General features: G+C 50.3%; 2 protein-coding genes across 3 annotated transcripts in view; both read right to left on the bottom strand.

Moving 5' to 3' along the window:
• Positions 1-6,945, bottom strand: part of PAK4 (p21 (RAC1) activated kinase 4) — a 46,500-nt gene extending 39,555 nt beyond the window's left edge. For both annotated transcript variants that reach the window (XM_061172680.1, XM_061172682.1), the window contains exon 1: positions 6,788-6,945. The gene's annotated coding sequence lies outside the window, so the exon portion shown is untranslated. The remainder of the gene's footprint in view (positions 1-6,787) is intronic.
• On the bottom strand, positions 6,855-23,394 carry ACP7 (acid phosphatase 7, tartrate resistant (putative)). Its single transcript, XM_061172464.1, is given in 15 exon segments — positions 6,855-7,064; positions 11,652-11,768; positions 12,908-13,045; positions 15,794-15,865; positions 15,984-16,051; positions 16,143-16,200; positions 16,292-16,399; positions 16,485-16,531; positions 16,534-16,598; positions 16,697-16,759; positions 16,981-17,104; positions 18,199-18,381; positions 18,696-18,896; positions 20,158-20,174; positions 23,288-23,394. Coding segments are annotated over 15 exon segments (1,578 nt in total).
• Between the last annotated feature and the right edge of the window lie 3,645 nt (positions 23,395-27,039).

The raw sequence follows: 27,039 nt of genomic DNA, 5'->3' as shown, positions 1-27,039 counted from the left end.
TCTGCGCTTCCACTGCAGGGGGCATGGTCGGGGAACTGAGATCCCACATGCCATGTGGTACGGCCAAAATTAAAATAAAATAAATAACAAGAATAATTTTTAAAAAATCAGAACCACGATAAGGACCACTTGGCACCTGCCTGACTGGCAGAGGTCAAAGTATCAGGTAACACCCATCCACATGGTGAGAACGCGAGGAGACCCTGGCGCCACCAGACTCTGGGAGTGGGGTGCGAACAGGAGCATGCTCTCAGGCAGGCCGCGACACTGCCAGCAGAGCCACCGGGGCACACATCTCAGACCCCCAAGCACCTCCAGAGGTGCGCCCACAGCTCACACGCGCGGGGGGGGACACCATGCCATGGAACCTCACACAGCCACAGAAAGCACGAGGAAGCCCTCTACATCCTGACACAACTTAAGAGTGAAAAATGCAAGGGGCAGGACAGAATACAAACATGGGAAGTCGGCTCCATGTGAGCAAAAACAAAAGCGGGGGAGAACATGTGCAGGAACAAACACCCAAGAAAGAAAAGAAACCGGGAACAATGCTGTCTATGGGAAGGGGCCCGACCACTGGGGTGGGAAAGAGACCTTATCGCTGTATACCCTTCTGCGCTGTGCGTGGTTTCTCGACGGCAAATAGGTAATACCTGCAGACAGGGCAAAAATGGGCCTTCTTAAAATTAAAATGCAGGAAAAGAGAAATGAGGTTAATAGCACCTCCTCCTCAGGGCTCCGGGCCGAGCCACGGCGGGATGCTCATAAAGCACACATCTGGCGCCTGGCACTCAGGGAGCTGGCGGCTAGCACAGAATCACGAGGGGCTGGGAGCAGGCGAAGAGGAGGCTGCAGCCCAGAGGGGAACACGTACCATGAGCTTACTATGTACCAGGTAATGTGCTAAGCACTCGACAGCACGGTCTCCTCCAATCTTCCCGACAGCCCATTTAACAGGTGAGGAAGGTGAGGCCCGGGGACGCTCTGGCTCTTCCAGTAGGGGGTCGGGCTGAGGGACGTGTGAGCGGAATGTGTGGCCCTGGCAGGGAAGGTGCCATTGGGCAGGATCAGAGGGTCCCGTGAGACAGGCTGCAGTGAGTGGTAGCTTCTGACACATCTGCCGTAGCTGGCTCCCCTGGGACCTAGGAAAGCTCCCCTTCTGACCCTCCCTGCCCCCCTCCACCAGCGTTCCTGTGGGCCAAGGCAGCTGGCAGACAATAAGCCCCAGCCCCGGATGGGTGGCTGGGCCGGGAAGGGTCCCATTTCCCTGGCTGTGACTTGGAAGGAGACTGCTTCCTGCTGGCAGCATCTGTGGCCGCCCGGCTTGGGTGATGGGAGAAACAGCTGCTGGGGACACCCCTACCGGCGTCTGGCCAGGAAGTCTGGTTCACTGTGAGCCAGCAGGACAAGGAAGGGTGAGGCAGTGGACAAGAAAGGGAAGGGGGCTGTGGGAGGTCCTGAGGGAAGTAGGGACCCAGTGCCCAGAAACCACCCAGGCTGAACAGGCCCCCGAAGAGTTTCTATCTAAACAGGAGCCTGGAAGAACAGGAAGTAGCCTTGTCTTATCAAGACCACTTCCAAAACACTGCAGGGCAACTGCAACAAGCAGTGACTCTGGAGCCCGAAGGCCTGGAGTTCAAGTCCTGCCTCTGCCACTAGCCTGCTGTGTGACCCTAGGCAGGTCACATACCTCTCTGGGTCTCAATTCTCTCATCTCTAAAAAGGGGTTGATAACAGTACCTACCTCGTAGGTTGCTGTGAAGATCAAATGAGTCCATATGGGTATAGGACTCACAATCTTGGCCAGCACACGGGACCCTCCTCCAACACCGCCACCCGCATGCTACCCACTCTCTTTTTTTTTTTTTTTAAAGATTGATTGATTGATTGATTGATTGCTATGTTGGGTCTTCGTTTCTGTGCTAGGGCTTTCTCTAGTTGCAGCAAGTGGGGGCCACTCTTCATCGCGGTGCGCGGGCCTGCACGGGCCTCTCACTATCGTGGCCTCTCTTGTTGCGGAGCACAGGCTCCAGACGCGCAGGCTCAGTAGTTGTGGCTCACGGGCCTAGTTGCTCCGCGGCATGTGGGATCTTCCCAGACCAGGGCTCGAACCCGTGTCCCCTGCATTAGCAGGCAGATTCTCAACCACTGCGCCACCAGGGAAGCCCTACCCACTCTCTTCTGCTTGGACTATCCCAGCAGCCTCCCCTCAGGTCTCCCGGGCCCCACCCTCCCTGATCTGCTCCCCACATGGCAGCCTGAGCAATCTTTATAAAAGGCAAAGCAGATGTTGCTTAAAGCCCTCCGATGACTCCCATTACACACAGAATGAAGTCCACACTCCTCACCCTAGCCTGTCACCCCCTGCTGTATCTGCCACACCTCCCCACCTCCTTGATCTCACTGCCAGCTCTGCCACACTGGCTTCCTTGGTGGGACCTGAACATCCCAAGCTCCTTTGGACCTCAGGGCCTTTGCACTTTCCATACCCACTACCTGTTCTGTTTCTTTCCAGCTCTTCCAGGGCCTGGCTCCCTCTCATCAATCAGATGTCTCCTTCTCCAGAAAGCCCTTGTGCTGGCTCCCCAGGCTGGGTCAGACGCCTCCTCCAGATTCCTACCGTCCCTGTGCGTCCCCCATCCCAGCCCCAACCGGTCTGCTTGTGCATCCCCATCCCAGCCCAACCGCTGTGGGCTGGCACTGTCTGGGGACAGGTCTGTCTCCTTCACTGTCCTGTAACCCATGAGGGCCGGGCTTGGACTGTGTTGGTCACCACTGGGACCAGTGATCTGACACACACGAGTGTATCAAGGCTTTGCCCATCCCTTTCCGAGCTGCACCTCCTTCCTCTTTGCCTTCCTCCTGAGAAGGTTTAAGTCAGTACCGTTTCCCTTCCCAAATGTCAGCCCTGGGAGATGATCCCCAAGAAGAGTTGGGTCAAAGTTTCAGCCACTGTCCTGGATACCCTAGAGGGCGAAGGTCAAAGCCCAACCTGCCTTCTCCTCTGGGTATGAGGGCTCAGCAGGTGTCAGGCCCCAGCTAAGCCCGTCACATGAACCATCCCCCTGTTTCCAACTAGCCTGGGGTGAGGGGGGCAGGCAGGTGGCATAAAACCTACCACCTCATGGCTGAGTAAATTGTTTCAGCAAGGGTCGCAGACTTGCCCGAAGCAGGACACGGAGGCAAGGGAACCCTCAAGCACTGCTGGGAAGCACATTGGTACAAACGCTTAGGGGAGCAATTTGGAAGGTCCAGCATTTCCACTGCGAGACATATGCCTAAGAGAGACTCTGGCCGTGGTACACAAGGAAACATGTCTAGAATGTTCATTGCAGTGCTGTTCGTTACAGTCCCAGTGGGAACCACCTAAATGGCCACCGAAAGGTGAACGGGTAACTCCTGTGTGTCACCAATACAAAAAGAAACGCAGAAAGGGAAAACGAATGACCTGCTCTAGACCGACACACGTCCACGTGGAGAAAAAGCCAAACTAACACAGAGCAGAAGAGGCAGGCTGTTTACTGTGGTACCATTTATATGATCTGTGAAACTGTAAAACAGTGGGCAACGCTGGCTCACCATCAGAACCACGTACCGATGCTGGCCCACCCCAGACCAAGCCAGAATCTCTAGGGTGAGCCTGGGCAGCAGTATTTTTGAAAGCTCTCCAGGTGACTGCAATATGTAGCCAGGGTTGAGAGCTATTACTCTATTGTTTGTGAATCCATCGGAGGGCAGGAACAGTAGGAAAACCTGCAGAGGAAGGCTGGACACCAAATCCAGCCCAGTGGCTACCGCTGGGAGGGAGGACGGGCGGGGAGGGCGGGGCAGAGAAGAGGGGCCTTTAACTGTATCCACTGTGTGCTCTGTCCCAGGCTGAACACTGGAAGCGTGGGTGTTCTGCTACATTGAAAGCTCTACTTTTTTCCCCGAGTCTAAAATGTATCACAGGAACAAAACTGGCAAATAAGAAATCACTTGCCCAAGGTCCCATGGCTGGTAAGTGATGGGGCAGGAACCCAAATGTGGGTGTCTAGTGCCAAAGCCCTATCATTCCCCCATTATCTGTGCCAAGCCCTGAGATGCTGAGCGAGCTGCCGCCGTGAGGGCCTGAGGCTGGCTGGCCTCATAGGGCTGCCTGGCCCTGTACCCACCCAGTGACCCTGCCAGAGCCAGGTGGGGGAGGGGTAGCTGCCAGAGTAAGCCAGGAGGCAGGTGGAGAGAGGCCCGGCCACCACCTCTGAGGCCCTCCTCAGGTAGCAGTAGCAGCAGCGGCCTCAAGACCAGTGCTTACACAGCACCTACTGTGTGCTAGGCCTTGGGCCAAGCGCTTTATGCTCTGCATCCCCACAGCAGTTCTATGAAGTAGTCACTATCATTATGCCCATTTTGCAGAGGAGGAAACTGAGGCCCAGAAAAGTTAAGCGACTTGCCCAACGGTCACACAGCCTGTGAGTGATGGATGTGAGCCAGGCATCCTTGCTCCAGCGTCCGCTCTCTGAACCACTCCCCAGTAGTGTCTCGGAGCTCCACACACACAGGGCAGCTACTCATCTGCCCCTGCTCCACTGCCCACCCTCCTCCAAGGCCAGGAACCCTAGGGGTCTCACACAGGCTACATGCTGCCGACAAGCCCCCAACTCTGCATCTCTGACCTCCACTCACGCCTTTTCTTCTGCCTGGCGCACCCTTTCCCATTCCTCCTACTCATCCTTCAGAGCTTGCCCAGGGGACTTTCCAAGGGACAGAGTACCAGGCCCAGGGTCTGGGCACTCTCCTGGTCCTCTGAGCATGTCCTCGCAGGCCACGTCACTGCTGGTAGAGATGTAGCCATGTATTACTGGCTAGGGGTCTGGTTCCAGTCTGCTCCCACCAAGGGACACTGAGGGCCCTCAGGGGCCAGGGGCTCTGTGTGTCTTGTCCGCTGCTGCAGACCCAGCACCCAGCACCACGCCCAACATTCAACCACCAACAACCGAGCACCCTCCGTGGACCAGGCAGTGCTTCAAGTGGGGATTCACGGAAGGAACAACATGGAGAAATTCCTGCCTGTGAGGGGCCCACATTCTAGTGGGAGGCAGACAATAAACTGCGTGTTGATAAATAAGTTAAAGACCGAGCGAAGGGCTGGGAGAGAACAATAGTGAGATAAAGAGTGTGTGTGGAGGGCGGCTGGGAGTTCCCTGGTGGCCTAGTGGTTAGGATTCAGCGCTTTCACTGTAGAGGTCTGGGTTCAATCCCTGGTCCGGGAACCATCCCACATGCCACACAGCACAGCCAAAATACCACAAAACAGTGTCTGGGGGGCAGGGTGGTCCTGGTCAGGCTGTGAGTGAGTGGCTCGTGCGTGAGAGGGTGCAGAGTGGGGAAGGGATTCCAAGCAGAGGGAACACGAAGGTCAAAGACTGGGAGGCAGGCATAAGCCTACAGAGTTGAAGAACAGCAAACAGGCCAGTGTGGTTGGACCTCGGGGAGGGATGCGGGAGAGGAGGAAAGGAGGTGGCAGTGACTGAGGATCGTGAGGAGAGGTTGAGGTTTTAAGGACAGAGAACACCCAACTTTGTACAGGGCACCACCCAACAACACCCTCCCCAGACAGGAGCCTGCCAGACTCACGTGGACTCCGGGCCACCCACAAACACCCCATCCCATTGGCCCAGGGGACCCTCTCCTCCCAGATCACACCCTTCCACGGAGGCCAAACAGACAATCTGTTCCTGCCCAGGGAGCGGCCCAGCCTTGCCCAGCCCCCTGCTTCCACGAACAGACCTCTGGCAATCTACAGTGTGGCGACCAGGGGCAGGAGCTCTGGAATCATTCAGATCCAGCCTGGAATCTGCCTCCGTCACTTAGCAGAAGCTCTTTGAGCCTCACTTTTTGTGGCTGTAAAGTGGGTGTATCTAGATTGTAGTACAATAAGACCAGGCGCTGAGCACAGTGTCAGCCCTCATTAAGTATTAACCAACATTATTAGTATTTAAGAGGCAGCAGAGCATAGAACTCTGGGCCCAGAACTCCAGAGTTCCAATCTCAGCTGCAAAACTTACTCATGAGGTGGCCCTGGGCAAATCACTTAGCCTCTTAATAATGGCACCAAGCCCATAAGGTTGTGGTCAGGATTAAATACATGGAAAGCGTTTAGAACAGGGTCTGACACATAGTGCTTTATGAGTGCTTGGAATTCTTTTCACTATCTGCGGGAGGGGGGCTTTCTTCTCCCTCACCAGAAAGCACCTTTGATTTCTTTCTTGAATGTCCTACCCCTCCTCTCCAGCAATATGTCCCACTTGGGTTTTAAGTTTTGACCCTTGGGAACATCATCTGTCGGGCCATCAGATTCTGATTTTTGCTCGCTTTGGTCACGCCCCACCTTTGATCCCATAAAGATGCCCCCCAACCTAAATCTCCTACAATTGCTCCACTGGCTGCTGCCTTAACTCCAACCCGCCCCCCCCACGGTTGTGACCTCTGGCCCTCGTAGGCACATCCTCCCATCAAATTATTAATTTGACCCCCCTTTTTTGACATTCACCCCGTGCCCCTCCAACGAACTCCCACTTCAAATTTCGAATTTTGCGCCCCCCTTCGCCACGCCCCCTTCGTTAGTTTGACCTCTGACCTCCTATACACCTCCCTCCCTCCCGCTCAGCGTAGACTCACGACCCCCCGGACGCGACCCTTCCCTCCACAAGTGAACTTTGACCCCAGCGGCCCCGCCCCCTACTCGCCTAAACGCTCTACAACCGCCCGGCGCACCCCAATCCCCTGGCCAGACCGCTTATCCTACCGGCTCGGCACCGCAGTCGCTCCCGGCCTAGCTGCTCGGCCCGGAACTCGGCGCCCTCAAGCCGCCCTCAGCTCTCTTGCGCCGCCGCCACCACGGCCACTGCCGCCGCCATGTTGAATCCCCAACGAACATCCGGGGCTTTCCCCCCCTCGCCGTCCACCAGTCCCCATAGCAACGGGGCTGACTGGGCCGGGGGCAGGGCCCGCTCAGGGGCGGAGCTGGGCTCCGGGCAGCGCCGCTCCAGCCTCTGATTGGTGCTGATAGTCCAATCGGAGACCTTCGGGCGGAAAATGCCAAGCAGGGATTGGAAAATTTGGAAAGGGTGCGGAGAGGCTGGCTCCCAGCCCACTTGGATTCTTAAAGGGGAAAATGGCTATCCTCTGGTAACAGAGCTTCCCACCTTCCCTCAAAAAGGAGTTAGGGGATGGAAGGCAGTACTGGTAATAATGGCCAGAAACAGTTCGTAAGCATTTACTATGTGTCAGACACCCCGCCAAGTGAAATTTCTCGCTGAATACTCACAACAGCCGTATTGTATGTTAATACCCATTTTACAGATAAAACTGAGGTTTAGAGGGGCGAACGAGCTGGTTCGGGATCACAGGAAGTAAATAATGAGTTTTGGACGACGTCTGTCAGTCTGTCTGAGTCCGGGAACTTGGCCCGGAATCAAGGCACAGTTTGATTTAATCTTTTTATAAGGTATTTTTGTTTGTTTTTGTTTTGTTGTTTGCTTGTTTTTAGTATTTATTTGTAAAAAATTTTTTGGAAAAAAAAAAAACCCCGTAATCTAAACTCGGACATTTTTTTCTGTGATTGCACTCACTGAGCTCCAGCCAGTTTGCTCTTCCAAAAAAAAAAAAAAAAAAATCAGGTGCTCTCCCACTTCAAGGTCATTGCATTGCCTTTTCCTTCTGTCTGGAATAGACTCTTCCCCCAGGTATCGTCATGGCTACCTCCCTTCTGTCCTTCAGGGTTTTACTCAAATGTCATCTTATCAGTGGGACTGTTCCTGCCCATCCTGACTAATGCAGCAAACATCCCTCTCACATGCTACTAAACCCCTTACCTTGTCTGCTTTTTCTTATTTTCTGTTGCTCAAATCACCTTCTAACATACTAGATGATTAGATAATCATAGTTACTGTTTTTTGGCTGTCTCCCCTGCTGTCGTGTCAGCACCATGAGAGCATTGATTTTTGTCTGTTTTGTTCACTGTACTTGCCCATTTGTTGAATAAACATTTGTTGAATGGATGGTTGGATGAGTTGTAAGTCCACCTCCTCAGAGGTACTTTTAAATATTTAGTGCATCTCCCTTGCCCCAGCACAGTGTCTAGCACATAGTAGGCATTTAATTAATATCTGCAGAAGCAATGAATGAGTGATTGCATAATGCCTTTTTTTCCTGTGCATTTACCTACCTTTTATTTATTTTTAATTTTGGCTGTGTTGTGTCTTCGTTGCTGCGCGCAGGCTTTCTCTAGTTGCGGCGAGCGGGTGCTACTCTTCGTTGCGGTGCGCGGGCTTCTCATTGCCGTGGCTTCTATTGTTGCAGAGCACGGGCTCTAGGCGCGTGGGCTTCAGTAGTTGTGGCTTGCAGGCTCTAGAGCACAGGCTCAGCAGTTGTGGCGCCTGGGCCTAGCTGCTCCGCGGCACGTGGTATCTTCCTGGACCAGTGCTCGAACCTGTGTCCCCTGCATTGGCAGGTGGATTCTTAAGCACTGCGCCACCAGGGAAGCCCCCTACTTACCTTTTAAAACAGAATTGGAAACACATTTATAAAGAATTTTGTATCTTTTTAAAACAAGATTATAAATATCACCAGTATCTTTCCAGGTCATTAAATATTCTTCAAGAACATTTGTTTTAATGGCTGCATAAGATGCCATTCTATCAGTGAACGCTAATTTGTCTGAACCACTCTTTCTTGTTGAACATCTAAACTGTGATAAATATTTTGCTATTATAAATAATTTATCCCACCCCAAAAATCCAAGCAGTTAAATATTTGTGCACATCTTTAATTATTTCCTTTGAATAGATTACCACAGATGCAACTGCTGGGTCAAAGGAAATGTACATCTTTAAGATTTAATAATAGTAACAGTTCCCATGCTTCAAACATTTCTGTGCACTATACATGGTGCTAAGTTGCGTAATTTAATCAGCAGGGGCTGTGATTATCCCTGCTTCACAGAGGAGGAAACTGAGGCTTAGAGAAGTAACTTCATTTGCTCGAAACCACACACTGGGCTCATCCCTAGCTTTGATGCCCAAGTAAGGCTCTCGCTAACTGCCCTCTGCTGCCTCCCCACGGCCTGGGACACACATTGCCAAGTTGTGCTGCAGGGATCCAATTCACACACCCGCCAGTGTTCAGAGGGAATATGCCCTTTAAAGTACCCTTGCCAGCATTAAACAATCTTGTTCTTGTGCTCTTTTGAAGTCTTTATGCCTTACTGAGTCTCCGTTTTAAAAAAAAACAAGTCTTGGGAGTTCCCTGGCGGTCCAGAGGTTAGGACTCCGCCCTTCCACTGCAGGGGACACAGGTTCGATCCCTGGTCCCTGGGCGGGGAACTCAGACCCTGCAACCCCACCTCACCCTCCCCCCCCAAAAACAAGCAAGTCTAGTAGCTGAGACGATAGCACTTTATTCAAGTCACAGTGATGGGAGGATGGCCGGGTACAGCCTTTGTCTCTCTCTTTTTTTTTAAATTTTTATTTTATATTGGACTATAGTTGATTTACAGTGTTGTGTTAGTTTCAGGTGTACAGCAAAGTGATTCACTTACACATATACATATATCTAGTCTTTGCCTCTTTAATGCCCTGCACACATTGCAGGGCATCAGGCTCTAGAACCCATGTTTGGGGAAGCCCTCTTGTAACTTAGTTGGGGATCTCAGTCAGAGATCAGAGCCCTGGAACAAGCCCAGTGGCAGATCTGCTCCAAGGGTTTCCTCAGGATGCGCAATCAGGCCCTTCTACTTCAGGGCCCTGGGAGAGGAAATCGGGCCTGAAGAGGCTCCTATAGTGGGCTTCCTGGAGGGGTTGGTGAGGAGGTGAACCCCAATAGATGGAAACAGGTGAGGAGAGTGAGGATTTGGCCTCATAAAAATGATAAATTTCAATACCTCAAAGAAAAAGATCAGTGGCAATATATAGATGGCAAGCAAAGCTTCCTGTCCTTTATATGTAAAGAGCATTTACAAATTTGTGGTCCAGTGGTTAAGACTCCACACTCCCAATGCAGGGGGCCCAGGTTCAATCCCTGGTCAGGGAAGTAGATCCCACATGCCACAGATAAGAGTTCACATGCCACAACTAAGGAGCCAGTGAACTGCAACTAAGGAGCTCTCAAGCCACAACTAAGGAGCCCATGTGCCACAACTAAGGAGCCGGTGAGCCGCAACTAAGGAAACTGCCTGCTGCAACTAAGGAACCCGACTGCTGCAACTAAGACCAGGCACAACCAAGTAAATAAAAAAAAAAAAAAAAAGAAACTGCAAGGAGCCTTGGGCCTAGTGGAGCCTGGGCGGGAATAAGATGTGAGGAGGCTGAAACTGCATGGCACAATGGAGGAATACGTGTGCCATCAGCCTGCAGAGCTAGGGGCTCACAGGCTTCTCTCGGGGGAGCCCTCAGGCCTGGGGCCAGAGCCCAGCCTTTGCCTAGGACCTCTGGAGTCTGATCCTGTCCATCCCCAGCTCAGAGCCCTCCCCTGGTTCCATGTCACTCAGGATAAAGGACAGAGTCCTCCCTGTGACCCACGAGGCCCCACACGATCTGCCCCAGTCACCTCCCTGCCCTCATCCCCACTCTTCCTCTCACTCCCTCTGCCCCTCTGACAGGACAGGCGTGCGTCTGTCTCAGGGCCTGTGCATTAGCGGTTCCTCTGCCTGAATTGCTCTGCTCACATGGCTCTTCCTTCAGATTCCTTCAGATCTAAACATCACCCTCTCGGTGAGGTCTCCCTGACCACCCTCGTGAAAACTGCCACTGCCCCCCAACACTCTCTATCCCCCTTCCTGCTTTTCTGTGCATTTATCACTATTTACCATTATATGTTTTACTTATTTATTGTGTTTGCTGTCCGACACACTGGATAGAATGTCGGCTCCATGAGGGCAGACATATCTGTGTTGTTCACAGCACGGAGAACAGGTCCTGGCACATGACAGGTGCTCAATAAATACTGATTGAATACAGGAAAGGAAGAAGGGAAACAGGGGGAGGGGGAAAAATTTAAAAAGGGAGGAAAATGGCAGCTCCGTGAGCTCCTAAGCTTGTCAGCTGCCCCAGTTGGAAGTTAGGAGTGTTAACCCTTCCCCCCTTCCAGGGTAAGTCAGTGCCAGGCTGGGAAACTGAGGCATGAAGGACACTGGTTAGCGCTCCTTGGGCCATTGGAGACAGGCCTCTGATTGGCACTAAGGGCCGGCCTGGAGGAGAAAGTCACCGACGCCACCTGCTGGACAGTGGTGTCATGACAGCCATGCCCACCCTGCTGACTTGGGGCCGGTGATGGCCCTTGCTCGGTGGACAGGAGAGGAGTCGGCACAGTGGGGCATCCCCAGCAGAAGTTCAGAGTCCACGGAGACACAGCCATAAGCTTCTTTATTCCTGAGGCCCTGTGGACACTCCGCCCAGTCAGTGCTATGCAGGAGGGCAGGGTTGTGTCACCCAAGACCTGTCTTGCTTCACTTTGCCTGTACAGCTGCTCTCCCAACACAGCCGGTTGGGAACCCCCACTTCTCGGGGAGGGGAGAGCTGCTCCAGCTCCCTTGGGGCTGCATCCACCCCGCATGGGGCCTAGGAAGGTAGAGGAGTCGAGGACCTCCCTGACACCCTCCCGGGCCTGGGTACCCCAGCTAAGGTAGCAAGGCCCAGGGTTCCGGATGAGAGCTGTCTCCATCCCCAGAGGTACATCATCCGGCCAAGCAGGGGTCTCACCACCCAGACATCGTCCACAATCTTCCCATCCTGCAAGGGACAAAAAAAAAAAAAAAAAAAAAAAGGAGGTAATGAAGGCTGAAGCCCAGATTCTGGGGCCGAGTGGCCTGAGTTCAAATCCCAGCTCTGCCTCTGATAGTCTGTGTGACCTTGGGTGAGCTGTTAGACCTCTCTCGGTGTCAGTTTTCCTCAACTGGAAAGTGAGGATGATAGTAATAGTACCTACATCATAGATATCGTGAGAATTAAGTGAGATATTTGGAAAAGGCTGAAAAGGGAACCTGGCACAAGGCAAGGACTGGGTAAGTGTAGGCTATTATTATTAGAGCACAAACCCTGGAGTCAGACAAAACTCACTTTATATCCCAACAAAGCCACTCCCTATGTGGCCTTCAGCACATGACCCTACTCTGAGCCTAACTTCCATATTCCATAAAATGGGGAGAACTGAATAGATAACATACACAAGAGCCTGCCTGTGGTGTATGGGCTACACAGTAAATAGTAGTTATTTATCATAAAAAGAATATGGTCTTCGGGGTCAGATCTTAGTTCTGCACCCTCTGGCTGTGTGACCCTGGGAAAATTACCTCCCCTTTCTGAGCTGTAAAATGGAAAGAAAATTTGTCGCATGGTATTGTTGTGGTGATTAAAGGGACTAAATATAAGGCATCTAGTTCAGAGTCCGGAACACAACAGGCGTTCAATCAATCATAGTTATTAGCACCTTTATAAAACTACAATGGCAGAAATAAAGAAAGGTGAGCTATGATTATTTGGGTCCATCTAACCTTAAGCCATCCCTACCACACACACATCATATTGTTTTCCCTCTACCTGTCTCCCACAACCTACCTTTTTCTTCCCCTGCTTCATGTTGATAAATACCTATAGAATCGACCGTGTTTTAGAAACTGTTCTAAGCACTTTATATATAATAAGTCATTCAACCCCCATTCAATCCTGTGAGGTAGAAACTATTAACATCCCCATTTTTCAGATGGGAAAACTGTGACTCAAAGTTGCTTGAGGTCATCCAGCTGGTAAATAGCAGAGTCAGGATTTGAACCCAGGATTTCCAGCTCTCACGTCCACTTTTGAAACCACTTGGCTCCAGAGCATGCTAGATCTGGTTACTCAGGCAGGTGACTGGGCCACTGCTCACTGACCTGGTCATCAGACACCTGCTGGATGTGGACATGGGTCCCATTGAGGTTGTGTAGCTGTGTGTACCCGTACTCTTTGATGCGAACGGCGCTCCAGGGCCGCGGGAAGAGGGTTAAGGGGGTCAGCCACTCCTCACAACCCTGCCGGAGAGAATCATTTAGACCCAGGGCTGGCGCAGGTGGAGTACCCACTGGGGAGCAGAAAAGACCTGCCAGGCCGGGACCCTGCCACCCCCAAGGAAGACAAAGTCAGTTAAGACTTGACCTTGATAATGCTCACAGTTGAGTGTTTTGACCCAACCAGGCTTCCTGGTTCTTTGACTTCTAGAACAGTGCATGGCTGTACAAGACTGTCCACTGCAGCATTTTCTCTAAAAGCCCTGATCTGGAAGCCAGCCAAATGGCCATCAGTGGGGGTCAGTTAAATAAATTATAGGGTAGCCATCACAAAGTGGGGCGGTATAGAAAAATGGCCAAGACGTATGGTTAAGGGGAAAATGCAATTCACAGAATAGAAGAAATTGGTGGCTCTCAACCCTTGCTGCACAGTAGACCCTCCACGAAAGCTATTAAAATCATCATTGCCTGGGAGAGAGGAAGTGCTTATCCTTGCAGTAGAAAGCCAGGTAATGTGAGCAGAAAGGATGAGGGACCACCACCCTCAAAAACAAAAAAAAATCACCATTTTGCAGCCATCATCGTAATAACTGATTGAAGCCAGAACCATCAATGGATGGTCAAAGTGGTGAAAATTTGAGGAATATCAGTATATTTGTGTAGTCTCAAAGCATCTCCAGGAGACACTTGTTAATTTTAAAGGGGAAAATCGTAACTATGGTGGAGAAGATGTGTAAACTGAGACTTAAAGGGGCTAAAGAGATACCACGCACCTCCTCACAGGGTGCACTGAAAAGAACACAGTATCGCTTTTGTCTATTCTTACCAAAAATGTGTAACTTCAATCTAATCACCAGCAAACATCAGACAAACCCAAACTGAGGGATAGCCTACAAAACAGCTTTGCTATGCTCTTCAAATTTTTCAAAGTCATGAAGAATGAAGAAAGAGTGGGGAAATGTTTCTGATTAAAGGAAGGGAGAGAGATAAGACATGGAAGTAGAATGTATGACCTTAGACTAGATTCTGGACCAGAAAAAAAAAATTCTTTAATTTAAAGGACATGAATAGGACAATTGGCTAAATTTGAATGAGATTAGATAATGGTATATTATCAATGTTAACTACTTGAATCTGATTATTATACTGTACTGATGTAAGAGAATGTCCTCGTTTTCTTAGGAAATACAGATAGAAAGATAAAGGGGCATCATTTCTGCAACGTACTCTTCATCGGATCTGAAAATAATAGTAAAATGTATACACACACACACACACACACTTAGAGAGACAAAGAGACAAAAATAGAGATTGAAACAAGTGTGGTTAAATGTTCACATTTGGGAAATCTTCGTAAAGGGGATATGGAAAGTCTTTGTATTATTTTTGCTACTTTTCTATAAGTCTAAAATAATTTCAAAATTTAAAATGAAAGAAAAAAGCTAATCTGCACTGATTAAGGTCAGAATAGTGATCACCTACAGCTATGAGGAGCCACCTGTACTGATAACATTCTATTTCCTGCTGCAGGTGGTGGCCGCACAGGGGTGGCAATGCCAGGGCCGACCCCTCGGAGATTCTGGTGTTTGTTCTGGGGTGGGACCCAGGCATTGGAGTTTTAAAACCTCCCCAGGTAATTCTAACGTGCACCAAGGCTGAGAATTGCTAGGGTATGAAGCATGATCCAAGCTGTTTATAAAAAGTGGGTGATGCCATAACACATCTCTATTGAGACAATGACTCATTTGTATACATGGAAAATATTCTCAAATGCCACCCGAGATGTATGTAACCATTGAGAGTGGGACTAAGAAGGGTGTGGAGAGTTTTACCTCCTGCCCTCTGTTCTGTTTGAATTTTTATCATGAGAGGTTCTTACTTTGATCTCACTAATTTGTAAGAAACAGCTTAAAAGATAAGCCCTTGCTTCTTGTGGAAGTGACTGATTCCAAGGCTCGGCGGGTGGGGGTAGGGGGACAGAAGATGATGCTGGAGCGCCCTGTAGTGCCAAAAACTAAGAGAGAGCCCGCAAAACGACAGGGACACATCGAAAGGACACAGGGCCTGATCTGAAGAGTTCCCAGTGGCCAAAGTTAGAGCAATCTAGGCAGCAGCATGAACAGCGGGCAGTACTGGATTAGAGCCCACGGGAGAAGATAATTACCCATGAGTCCATACTAGTATAAATCCATAACTAACTAACCAAATAAATGGGGCAGAAGGGACAACTCTTCCTCATAGGAGGATGCTAATTAATAAATCGAGGAGGAATGAGGGAAATAGAAGATCCCCAGTAGAACACCCCAGTAATCACTGTAACAGACAAGACCCACTGATGGGTTCAAAAATTAGCAGGTGAAAGTTGGAGGAGAAACAGGACATTTGCAGGGTCTAAAAGCTTCTCCCTCAAGATGTTTATCAACTAAAAAGGGAAATACAACAACTTTACAGAGGAAGAACCCAGCAGACACTTCCTTCTGGAGTCCAGTTACAATGATAATAATAAGCCCTCTGCCCTGGATCCATCCAGTAGACCTGGGCAAGCACCCCCTGCCCCCACCACTTATTGATCCTGTGATTCTGAAGGAGTATTTTACTTTCTGAGCCTCTGTTTCCACATCTGTGCAATGGGCATGCTATTGATACTAGGTGCATCTAACCACCTAAGAGATAGCAGCTGTATAAAGGATGAGGCACCCAGGCTGGTACAAGTGCAGCCGTCAATAGATCAGAGGCCAAAGGCAGCACCCCCCCTTCCCCCACCCTGCTCACGGCAGATCCGGTGATGTTGTGGACCGGGCCTCGAGGGTGGGTGTAGGGCATCTCTTGGCTGCCGTTAAATACCTGGAGAAGGGATAAAGGGGAGGGGCCTGTCATACCCAGCCAGGCCCCGGGGGTCTGACGTTGAGGGGGCGGTTCACTGACACCAGCCACATGGGTCTCAGCCCACCCCAGGCCTCACATGGTAGTTGTAAATTGGCCACAGGCGTTCATAGGAGCGTTCGTGAGCCCACAGCTGCAGGTCGACCCCTGATGCAAAGCAAGAGGGGGGTCAGGTCCCTGAATCCAGGAGAGATGGGAGGTGGGGCTTGGGGCTGGGGAGTCCCCTGGGGTCGCTCACCGTATTTATAGAAAAGATTCTCCAACCCATAGAACTTGCCGAGGAGGCCTTTGCGAACCTGGGCCGGATGAGCAAGGAGGTGAGGGGTGACTCGGGCCAACCCCCGCCCCCGGATTTCAGCACCTTTTCCCCAGGGAGGGGGTCCTCACCTTGCTTTCATGCCAGGTGCAGTCATCCAAATCAGCACTGGAACAGTACATGGGCCGGTGACCCATGGTAATGATCCACGGCGGGGCTGTCCGGTTCTTATTGGCTTTCTGCAGAGAAGGGCGCAGTGTGAGGGGCAGGGATTGCAGGAGGGGGAGGCGAGGCAGGTCCAAGGGGGGGACATCCACAGGTTACCTGGAGGTCGCTCTCCAGCCAGCGAAACTGTCTCTCTACCAGGTGGTGCCGCAATGGAGAAAGAAATATACCTCGGTGGAGAAGGAAATGATGTGTGCCGGGCCCAGATCCCAGCTGGAAGGGTCAAAGGGCAGGGGTCAAAGTTGGGGTCTCTCCTGCATCTCCCATCCTTCAGGGGAGGGAGGCCAGTCCCCCAGCTCCCTCCAGGTTACCTGTACCACAGGCCTTCGCTGTTCCCTGGCATGCTGAAGCGAGCTTTGTAGTTGGAGAAGTTGCTGGATAAAAGGAAGTAAAACGGTGGGGGGAGGGTCTGGGTGCCCCCGCCCACCCACACCTCCCACTGTCAGGCCAGGCCCGGCTCCCAGCCCAGCCCTCGTCTCCTTTCCTCTCACTTCCACAAATGAGCTGCTGCAGTACGAGAGACTAAGGTGAGACACTAGGAAGGACTGTTTTCTTTGGCCAGGTCCTTGCCCACCCCGAAGCCCTCAGGCCTCACTAGCGTTCTTCGTGATTCCCAGGACACGTCACGTATGGCAGGCTGGCGGCCACAGGTTCAATGAGATTCATGAACTTGTCCCTGACGCGAGCGTTTTCCTGATCCATGTTGTAGGCAAAGTCTCCTGGGGGGTGGAGGAGAGAATGAGGACCCAGACCTGGCTCTGCTTTCTCCAGATTTGAGACACGTGGTTGGTCACGTGCGGGCTGTGCAAGTCCCGGTCGCCCCCACCGTGAGGCATCCTGGTTCTCCGATCCCTACCTCACACCCACCTGCATGTGCGCTTGGAACCATTTCCTGAGTCTCTGGTCCCTGAGGACCCCTGCAGGACCTTGCCGGTCTCCTGTGCTCTGAGCACACCAGCCGCCATCTCATCCCTTCTCAGAGTAATCACAACGTTAAGACTGACATAGTCTGGGAACTTCCCTGGTGGTCCAGTGGTTTAAGACTCGGTGCTTCCACTGCAGGGGGCACGAGTTCGATACCTGGTCAGGGAACTAAGATCCCGCATGCCACTCAGAGGGGCCAAAATAAACAAATAAAAAAAATATAAGGGTGACTTAAAAAAAAAAAAAACAGACTGACATAGTCTAGTCAGGTACTGGTTTTGTACCAGGCACATTTTCAAATGCTTTACATGCTCGATCACCTGAATCTTCAAAACACCCTCTGAGGTGGATGTTATTATCATCCCCATTTCAGATGGGGAAACAGGCCCAGAGGGGTTAAGTGCTCGTTTAAAGTCACAGAGCTGGTTAGTGAGGATCCAGGAATCGAACCCTGGGAGCTTAATTCCAGAGTCTACTGTGGCTTTGAACCATATCGGCCCCAATCTCCATCTCCCATCTGGTTCCCGTCCTCTCAAATCACAACAGAAATGATCATGACAATAAACACTTATGTAGCACTTACAACAGGACAGGCAATATCGACCTATTTAGTCATCACAAGAGCCCTATGAATTCTAACCCAGTCTTAGCCCTTATAACAATAATACAGAGGAGAAAACCAACGCACATAGCTTGAAGCGTCAAGACTGAGTTTAACCTGGGCAGCCTGGTTGACCACAGCACCGTCTCTGTGGCCAGTCTCACCCCCCATCCTTCAGAGCCACGCTAGCCCTGGCCCAGGTCCCCTCCGCGGTCCTGGCATTGCCTCCCACCCAAGCTCCCCCTCCCCGACCCCATACCTCCAGGCGCACCCTGGCCGATGCCTCACCCACATGAAGAACGGCGTCGTACTTGCCCTGCTGGGTGCCCCTGCACAGTCGAAGTAGGGCCCTAGGATTGTCAGTCCCTGTGTCCCCAAACACAGCCAGACAGGCGCTCCAGTGGGGCCCATTCTTCAGGGCTCCGAAGAGGAACCGACGGCTCCAGCTCTGAGTACTGCCACAGCGGTAAACTGAGGGGAAAGAAAAAGGTCACAGTCGGCTGGGGAGTGGGGTGGGGGGCGCCCCAGGACGTCTCCTTCACCCCCATCTGTCTTCAACTGGTGTGGGGATTGAATGGGTCTGCCCTACGCCCCTTCTGTCCACCTCACCCCAGGTCCCCAGCCTTCCATTTTCATCCCAGGGTCTTATACAGTAGGCTTGCAGATAAGCAGAAGGGGTACCAGCCCACCTGAGCCACCTGCCAATAGTAGCTTCTAGCCCCTAGCCCAATAGTAGCTTCTCTTCCCATTCCCCCCATAACACCTGGGCCCCGGGCCCCTCTCACCATACTGGACCCCGGGCAGCAGCCCCTGCAGTGTGACTCGGTGTATGTAGAGCTTCCGCCGGAGAATGCCCCCATCCACAAAGGGGCTGAAGGTGCCCTGAGCCCGGATGGGCAGGGGCCCCCATAGCTGCAGCCCAAACTGCACTTCCGAGGGGGTTGGGACCCATGTGGTCCAAGTTACCGTCATGCAGCCTGGCTCACCTGGAGAGAAAGGAAATGGGGGTCGGCCGGTGAGGCCTGGGCAGGGGTGGGGAGGGATGTGCGGAGAGTGAGGGGCAATAACGAGAGACTGAGGGGCTCTTGAACATTTAGTAGTTAAGATCACAGGTTCTGGAGCTTTCCAAGTTCAATCCCCGCTCCACCATTTCCAAGCTGTGCTTTCCTTGGGCAAGTCACTTCACCTCTCTGAGCCTCAGTTTCCTTCACAGTAAAATGGAATAATAATAGTATCTTCCCTATTGGGTTCTGTGAGGCTTAGATGAATAAATAAAAGTAAAGTACTTGGAACAGTGTCTAGTACAGTCAGGGTTACATGAGTGAATGAATATTATTATTAATATCGTTACCGTGTGCAGGTCTGTTCCACATATTTTACACATGACATAGTTTAGGGGTTGTAAACTCAGATGTCTAGAGGCCAGCTAGGTAATATACATGGGAACAGGGGCCAGCTGTAAGGACGAAGGCAGCAGGGAGACGTGGGGTATGTGGCAAAGCGTAGAGCCTGCCCTGTCTCAGAGAGGAGCCATCGTTCAGCTCTGGGGACGGCTGCTGTGAATGAAGCGGGGACGGCTGCTGTGAATGAAGCAGGCCCGGTACCACTCAATCTGTCAACTTCTAGAGCAAATCTTTATACGGTGGTTTTTATATCCCCAAAGCATGTAAGAGTAGATATACAAACTTTTAAGTGATAGCTCCTAATTCTTAAACGTTAGCAACCAAATCAAGGTTTTAAAAATACCGTGTGGTATAGGATGACGTTAAGAGCATGAGTGGGCTTCCCTGGTGGTGCAGTGGTTAAGAATCCACCTGCCATTGCAGGGGGCAGGGGTTCGATCCCTGGTCCCGGAAGATCCCACAGGCCGCGGAGCAACTAAGCCCGTGTGCCACAACTACTGAGCTTGCGCTCTAGAGCCCGCGAGCCACAACTACTGAGCCCACGCGCCGCAGCTACTGAAGCCCGCGCACCTAGAGCCCGTGCTCTGCAGCAAGAGAAGCCACCGCTCGCCAAAACTAGAGAAAGTCCGCGCGCAGCAATGAAGACCCAAAGCAGCCAAAAATAAATAAATAAATTTATTAAAAAAAAAAAAAAGAGCCTGAGGTCTTCCTCCTGCAACATGCATACAAAAATGCACGTGCACAGGGTATTCGTTGCAGCACTGTTTGTAATTGCAAAATATTGGAAACCACGGAAATGCCCATACATAAGAGAATGACTGAGCAAACTATGTAACGTTCATACCGTGGAGCACTTCGCAGCTGTCAAAAAGAAAGAGGACAAGTTCTAGGAACGGGTGAATGACGCCCAGGACATAATGTTAAAAGAAGCAAAGTACACAAGAGTATCTATAGTCAGCTACTCCTCACGTAAGAGGATATAAGAAAATACACAAGTACCTGCTTATTTATTTGTACAGAAGAAATACGGGAAGAATACACCAGAAACTTAAGAGATGGATTACATGAGATGGATGGGGGATGGGTAGAAAAAAGGGGGAATGGGAATGGAGTAGGTAGTCGGGATGCAGAGGGAGGACACTTCTCTGAGTCTGTCTTTTTCTTATAATCCTGAGTCCCAGAGCTATAGTCTTGTTTCATAGTTCCTCCACACACCCCAAAAAATTAACTAACAATTAAAGCCACCCAGGTTGTGGGGAAAGCCAATATGGAACATAAACACTAACAAATGGCTGTAACTATATTAAAAAACAAATAATCACACTGAAGTGTTGGGGAAGAAAAGTCACAGTGAGCATTAGTGTTTTGACTGGACAGTAAGGCTACAGAGAAAAAGGACTGCACATAAATGCCATCATCTAGTAATTGTTCCTCACAGGGATACAGGCAAACAATTCTGAACCCACTTGATGCTTATTCTAGCACTGAACGAATAAATAAGTCTATTGTAGATAGGGGGAGCTTGGTTTCTCAATGGTGGAGAAAGAAGTTACAAATAAGGAAAGAAGGCTAAAATAAACCCTTGATGGTGGACTGAAATCAGATGTATCAGTATGATCTCATGGTATTTTATATATAAATATATATATATACATTCATATATATACAGAAATATAGGTGTGTACATATGCATATCAACATACCCACATATATTGTCAAGCTCTGTTTGTGAGAGGGCCTAGGAGCAGCGATGCCTCAGTAGCAGTGAGCACACCTAGTGCTCAGATCTTAGTTTCTAAATACCCATTCTCCCATCAAAGGAACCAGGGCTCCTTGGAGAAGTAGTTGATTCCAGAGATCGGGTAGGAAATATACAAGATGAGTCTGGAATAATTGGTGGTGCCAGAAGGTGAGGCAGTGCTCAAGACATGATGGGAGTGGGGTTGTGGAAAGAACACAGAAGTCAAGCTGGAGGAATTCCAAAAGACCAAATCAGAGACAATTTGAGCCACAAAATAAATAGCAATAGTACTGAGTTTAACTCATGGGATAAAATAAATAATCAAAACAAACAAACAAATAAATAAATAGGGGGGGGGGATAGCCCTTCCTTACAGTAAAATTTCAATTAGACAGAGAGAGGGAATTAGTTACAAAATCACAATTAGGCACACCCCATGCTAATGATTGTTGCAGACAAGAGCCACCAATGAATGCTAAAATTAGTGCACAAAAATTTCAGGAGAAACCTGATTTCCACAGTCTTAAGGAATCTTCCCTTAGATATTTATTACAAAGATATTTATACAAAGGAAAGAATAAAAGCTTTACAGTGGGGAAACCCAGCAGGCAGCACTTTAACCAAGCAATGAAGGTTCACTTTACCAGTGACAGCAATAAGACATGTCAGTGTCATGAACACTCTGATACCAGGCACTGAGAAGGGCACTACATCCCACTAGGACAGTCTTGCCAGAAAAATACGTAATTCAATACGCTTAATTCCAATCATGAGAAAATAGCAGATAACCCCCAAGTGAGGACTATCCTACAAAACCCAAACAAAATCAGAAAGACAACAGCTCAGTACTCCAAAATGTCAAGATGTTAACATTAGGAGAAACTGGGTGAGGGGGATATAAGAACTCTGTAATATTTTTGCAAAATTTCTGTTAAATCTAAAATTAGTACAAAATTTACAGTTTTAAAAACAAATATGACAGGCTTTTGAGCCAGCCTGCCTGGGTTCAAATTCCAGACTATGTGACCTGCGGTCAGACTCTTCATCTCTTTGAGCCTCAGTTTACTCTTTTGTAAAATGGGAGGAACAATAGTACTTACAGCTTAAGGTCCAATAAGAGGTTAAATGAGTCTTCCATCTGAATCACTTGTAAGAGTATATTTGTTATTATTATCATTATTGTGTAGGCCAAACAAAGGACAGCTGTGATCTCACTGGGTTTTCACAGTGAGATGGGTTTTATTTTTGTTCCATTTTACAGAGGCCTCCAGGCAAAGTGCCTTGTCCAAGGTCACTTAGCCAGCAAATGCCAAAACCAGTTCATTCATGTGGTTTCAGATTCTCATTGCAACTAACCCTTAAGAAACGACCTTAAAAGTGTCAAGGACACAAAAAAATAAGCAAAGACTGAGGAATTGTCACAGATAGGAGGAGTAATTAAGGAGACTTAAAAAGATATAAATCAACGCCTCTCTTCACTATATTCCTTTTCTTTTTTAAGGTGTAGTTATTTTTCATGAAAAATGTCATCTACCTTACTACTGAATGGGTTTATTATTGCTCATTTTTAATGATTGAACCAATATTTTTAAATGCCTCCATTTTAGTTTCTGTTATGGCAACTATTATGGATATAACTCACATAAACTGAAGCTCTCTAAGGTTCTTATAATTTTTTTAGCTGTGCCAAAGCGTCCTGAGACAAAAACGTGTGACAACCACTGCCACACGCCAAGTTCCCTTTTGCTGCTTCGCAGGTGATATTTCACTTACTCCTCACTGTGAGGTCGCACTAATATTACCCCATTTTCCAGATGAGGAGGCTGAGGCCAGAGAGGTTAAGTCATTGCCCAAGTTCACACGGCAGGTAAGCAGCAAAGCTGGGGTTAAAACCCAGGAAGTCTGGGTGCAGAGGGTCCAGAGTCCAAGGTCTTACTACCTCCTTGCACCTCCACCCTAAGATCAAGGACCAGGAGGGAGCTTTGTGGGAACACAATGAGCACTCACCCAATGATCGAGGACAACAGCAGCCCCCTTAGGAGAGCGCTTACTATAGGCTGGGCTCCGGAATCATTTCCCACACAGCCAGATGCGCCGCTGCTTATAATCCCCATTTAACAGAGGTGGACAGATGAGGCTCAGGAAGAACCACCAGCCTAGACTCCCATAGCAATCAGTGTGGGATTCCTGAGCCTCACTGGGAAATGCCCAGGGAGAGGTCGCAGACATTTACCTGGGTAGGACAGGGGCAGTGCTGGGAGCCTTTGGGGACCCCTGGACCCCCAGGGAGAAAAAGAGGAGCAGATAGCAGCAGGACCAGCAGGGACGAAGGGAGCACATGGTAGAGGGAAGGTGGGGAAAAGAAAGGGGAAGGGAAAGGGTGTAAAGTGTATCAGATCCCTTCAGAACAGCAGGAGCGGCTGGGGAGGATGGGGAAAGAAGGCGGATCAGGCAAAGTCACACGGAGGGAGGGAGGACGGCAGGGAGGTCTTCACAGGGATGGTTATCCAGATGCCGGAGAAAAAACAAAAACAATCATCACTACTGAGAGGCAAATGCCCTCTGAGCCTCCCTGGCTGCTAAGCACTTTACATAGATTAACTCATGGGAACCTGACGACATTCCTCTGTGTGGTGGCCACTGTGACCATCCGCCCCATATCACAGGTGAGGAAGCTGAGCAATGGAGTGATTCAGTTGCATGGCTCAGGTGTGATGGAGCGGGGATTGGAACCCAGGGGTCCTGGCTCCAGAGCCCTTGCTCTTATCCACCTCTCACTCTCAATGCAAGAGGTTTGGGAGTGGGGCTGGGGTGTCTCAGTGTAGGAAGTCGCCTTTGGCAACCCCATCCCCAGCATTCCACCCTGCCCTCAGAGACGTCATCGCCCTCTACTCCATCCTCCAACCTTCCATTTCCATCGTAGTAACCCCAATCCTCCCCCTCCATCCCCAGACCGCCCAAGAATTCCACCCCACCTGGAGCAGCCCCGTCCTCCTTGTCCCCTACCCAGCATCCCATTCTGCCTTTAGTGACCCCAATTCCTCCCCATCTCCACCTGTCTCCCCTGGCCCTGCACCTGTATACCCACCCTCCTTCTCCCCAGCCCTTCCCCTCCCGCTCCAGTCCGGTCTCCAGCTCATCGAGGACCTGCCTGCCTGCCGGGGCAGAGCCAGGCCGGGACCGTCAGTCCAGGGGCCAGGAGCTGGGGCTGGAGGTTCCCTCCAGGTCCCTGGCTCACCCTCTGGGGCGCCAACTCCCAGCATGCGCGTCTCCGGGCACCAGTGCGACAGCAGTATTTTATGAGTTTGTAGGTGCTGAGACATCCCGCCACCCACAGCTGTCCCAGCCCCGGAAGAGCCTGCCTTCTCCAGGTGACGGCCTCCCCAGACAGCTGGAGCTCCGGGTTCCACAGGTCCGGCCGGTCTTGGGCGGCCCATGCCCACGCGCCCACCTCCCTCCCCCCACCCCCCCCACCCCCACCCCCCGCCTCCCCGGGCTGGACGAGGGAAGGGGGACCTAGGTGCATTTGATAAGCTGCTGCCGCCAACTCCAAGCCGGCCTCCAGGTGAGCGCCCGGACAGGAGGTCTATGCTAGTCCCCCAGGAGCCCCACCCCGCAGCTACGGAGCCCCCAGGGCACTGACACCGGCCCCCAGCTCTGGCCCTGCCGGATCCCGAGGTACCCAGGTGTGCTGGCACCTGCGCCTGCGACCGAGGTGGGTGTGGGGACATTCTCCCATCCCTTCCCGCGGCGCCTGCTATGTATTCTTGGCAGTTGCTTCCGCCTTCCTCACCCTGCAAGCTTAGTCCCCGCCGGTTCCTCCTCAGGCCCCCGGGCATGCAGAAAACAGAAAATCAGAGTGCAGCGAATGACAGTGCTGCTCCTGAGTTGTGCGCCCTAGGCCGGTTACTCGACCTCGCTGGGCCTTGGTTTCTTCACCTGTGAAATGAGGGTGATAACAGTATGGACACTATGGGCCATTGTGAGGATTAAACCAGTTGACACATGAAATTTCACGCTGAGAACAGGGACTGGCCCAGAGTAAGGGCTGGATAAGAATCAGCTGTTATTTTTATTATTATTAATGCATGAGTTCCAGAAATTGCCCTGGGGTCTAGGTGGGAGCAAGTGAGAATTTTCTCTGTAAACCTTTGTGAGCTGTTTAAAGGTTGTGAGTGGCTTGCTGCAAAATACCCTTGGGTATTTTCCCAGAGCAGCAGGAAAAGTCAGAGGGTCCAGGTTTTAGTTGTTTCGTCTTCCTGTCTGCAGATAAAATGACTCCACGGTTTGGCTTTGTCAATTCAGGTATAGCAGTGCCTGCAGATGGGGGACCCTGATTCCATAGACTGACACTGAGGGTGTAAGGGTGGTTCAAGATGGGCTTTTGCATTGTTTGGATTTTTTTCCCCACCTCCTGGAGTCTCCATTACAGCTTAAAATGTAATAAAAAGCAACTCTCTTGGCCATACTCAAATACCCTCAAGACCCTGCTCACCCTCAGCAATTTTAACTTCCCTTTAGTTCTAGTTTTTCTGGTGGTCTTCCAGGAGCTGTGGTTACAAACGTTTTTTTTGCTAAAGTCACCTGTGGCAGGCTGGTGAAGCCCTTCTCCAAATCATGTTTTTACATGCATTAAAAAGAAAAAAAAAACAAAAAACAAAACCACAGGATACAAAGGAAACGGATGCTATTGAATTACAGATACACGATTTATTTTGGATATGTAATACAGTAATATATGTACTTCTTTATCAGTGCATTAAATTTCAAGATCTAGGGACAGGTCCAAAAATTATAGTAATTTAGAAATTTTGTTGAGTGTATAGACGATGTTTGAGAGTCTTGTGACGACTACAGTGGGGTTTGAAAACAGCTGTAATTTCTTCTCATGACAAAGCCAGAAATCTGCTAACTGTCCTGTGGTTGGCCCTTCCAACACTCGCCCCCACCCACCATGGCAGAAGGACCTGGTAAATTTCAATTACAGCAACAGTTCATAAACATTACTCTCTTGAAAATTTTTGAGGACCCCAGAGAGCTTTGGTATGTGTGGGTTATATCTTTTAATATTTACCGTGTAAGAAAATAAAACTGGGAAGTGTTTTTTTCTTTTTTCTTTTTTTTTGGCTGTGCTGCACGGCTTGTGGCATCTTAGTTCCCCGACCAGGGATTGAACCTGGGCCCTCGGCAGTGAAAGCACTGAGTCCTAATCACTGGACCACCAGGAAATTCCCAAAATTGGGAAGTATTTATTTATTTATTTATTTATTTATCTCTGGCTGCGTTGGGTCTTTGTTGCTGCACACGGGCTTTCTCTAGTTCTGGCGAGCAGGGGCTACTCTTCATTGCAGTGCGCGGGCTTCTCATTGAGGTGGCTTCTCTTGTTGCGGAGCACGGGCTCTAGAGCACAGGCTCAGTAGTTGTGGCGCATGGGATTAGTTGCTCTGCGGCATGTGGGATCCTCCCGGACCAGGGCTCAAACCCGTGTCCCCTGCATTGGCAGGTGGATTCTTAACCACTGCCCCACCAGGGAAGTCCAAACTGGGAAATTTTTAAAACACAAGAATACACGTGCATACATTTCATTAGCCATCACAGTGATGATGTCATCACAGGTCAGGTAGCCTCCAAAGAGTGAAAAGGAGGAACACATACTAGTATTATTATAAAAATAGTTTGGGTCCCAAACCACGTTTTGAGGACCATTGAGTTGAAGGGTTGTCAAAGGAAAATTGTTTTTCCAATCGAAGTTCATGCAGCCCCTGAATTCCATCTGCCAACTCAGGTTAAAAAATCCCACTGGGGGACTGCCCTGGCTGTCCAGTGATTAAGACTCTGCGCTTCCACTGCAGGGGGTGCAGGTTCGATCCCTGGTCGGGGAACTAAGATCCTGCATGCTTCGCTGCCTGGACAAAATATTTAAAAAAAAAAAAAAACCCTACTGGAATTGTACCTTTTTGTCCCTGATGTAGTGGAAGAGGAGTC

This window comes from Eubalaena glacialis, chromosome 18 (assembly GCF_028564815.1).
Source record: "Eubalaena glacialis isolate mEubGla1 chromosome 18, mEubGla1.1.hap2.+ XY, whole genome shotgun sequence".
Classification (NCBI taxonomy): domain Eukaryota; kingdom Metazoa; phylum Chordata; class Mammalia; order Artiodactyla; family Balaenidae; genus Eubalaena; species Eubalaena glacialis.
The sequence above is the reverse complement of the archived record's forward strand: the minus strand, read 5'-3'. Positions and strand labels throughout refer to the sequence as shown.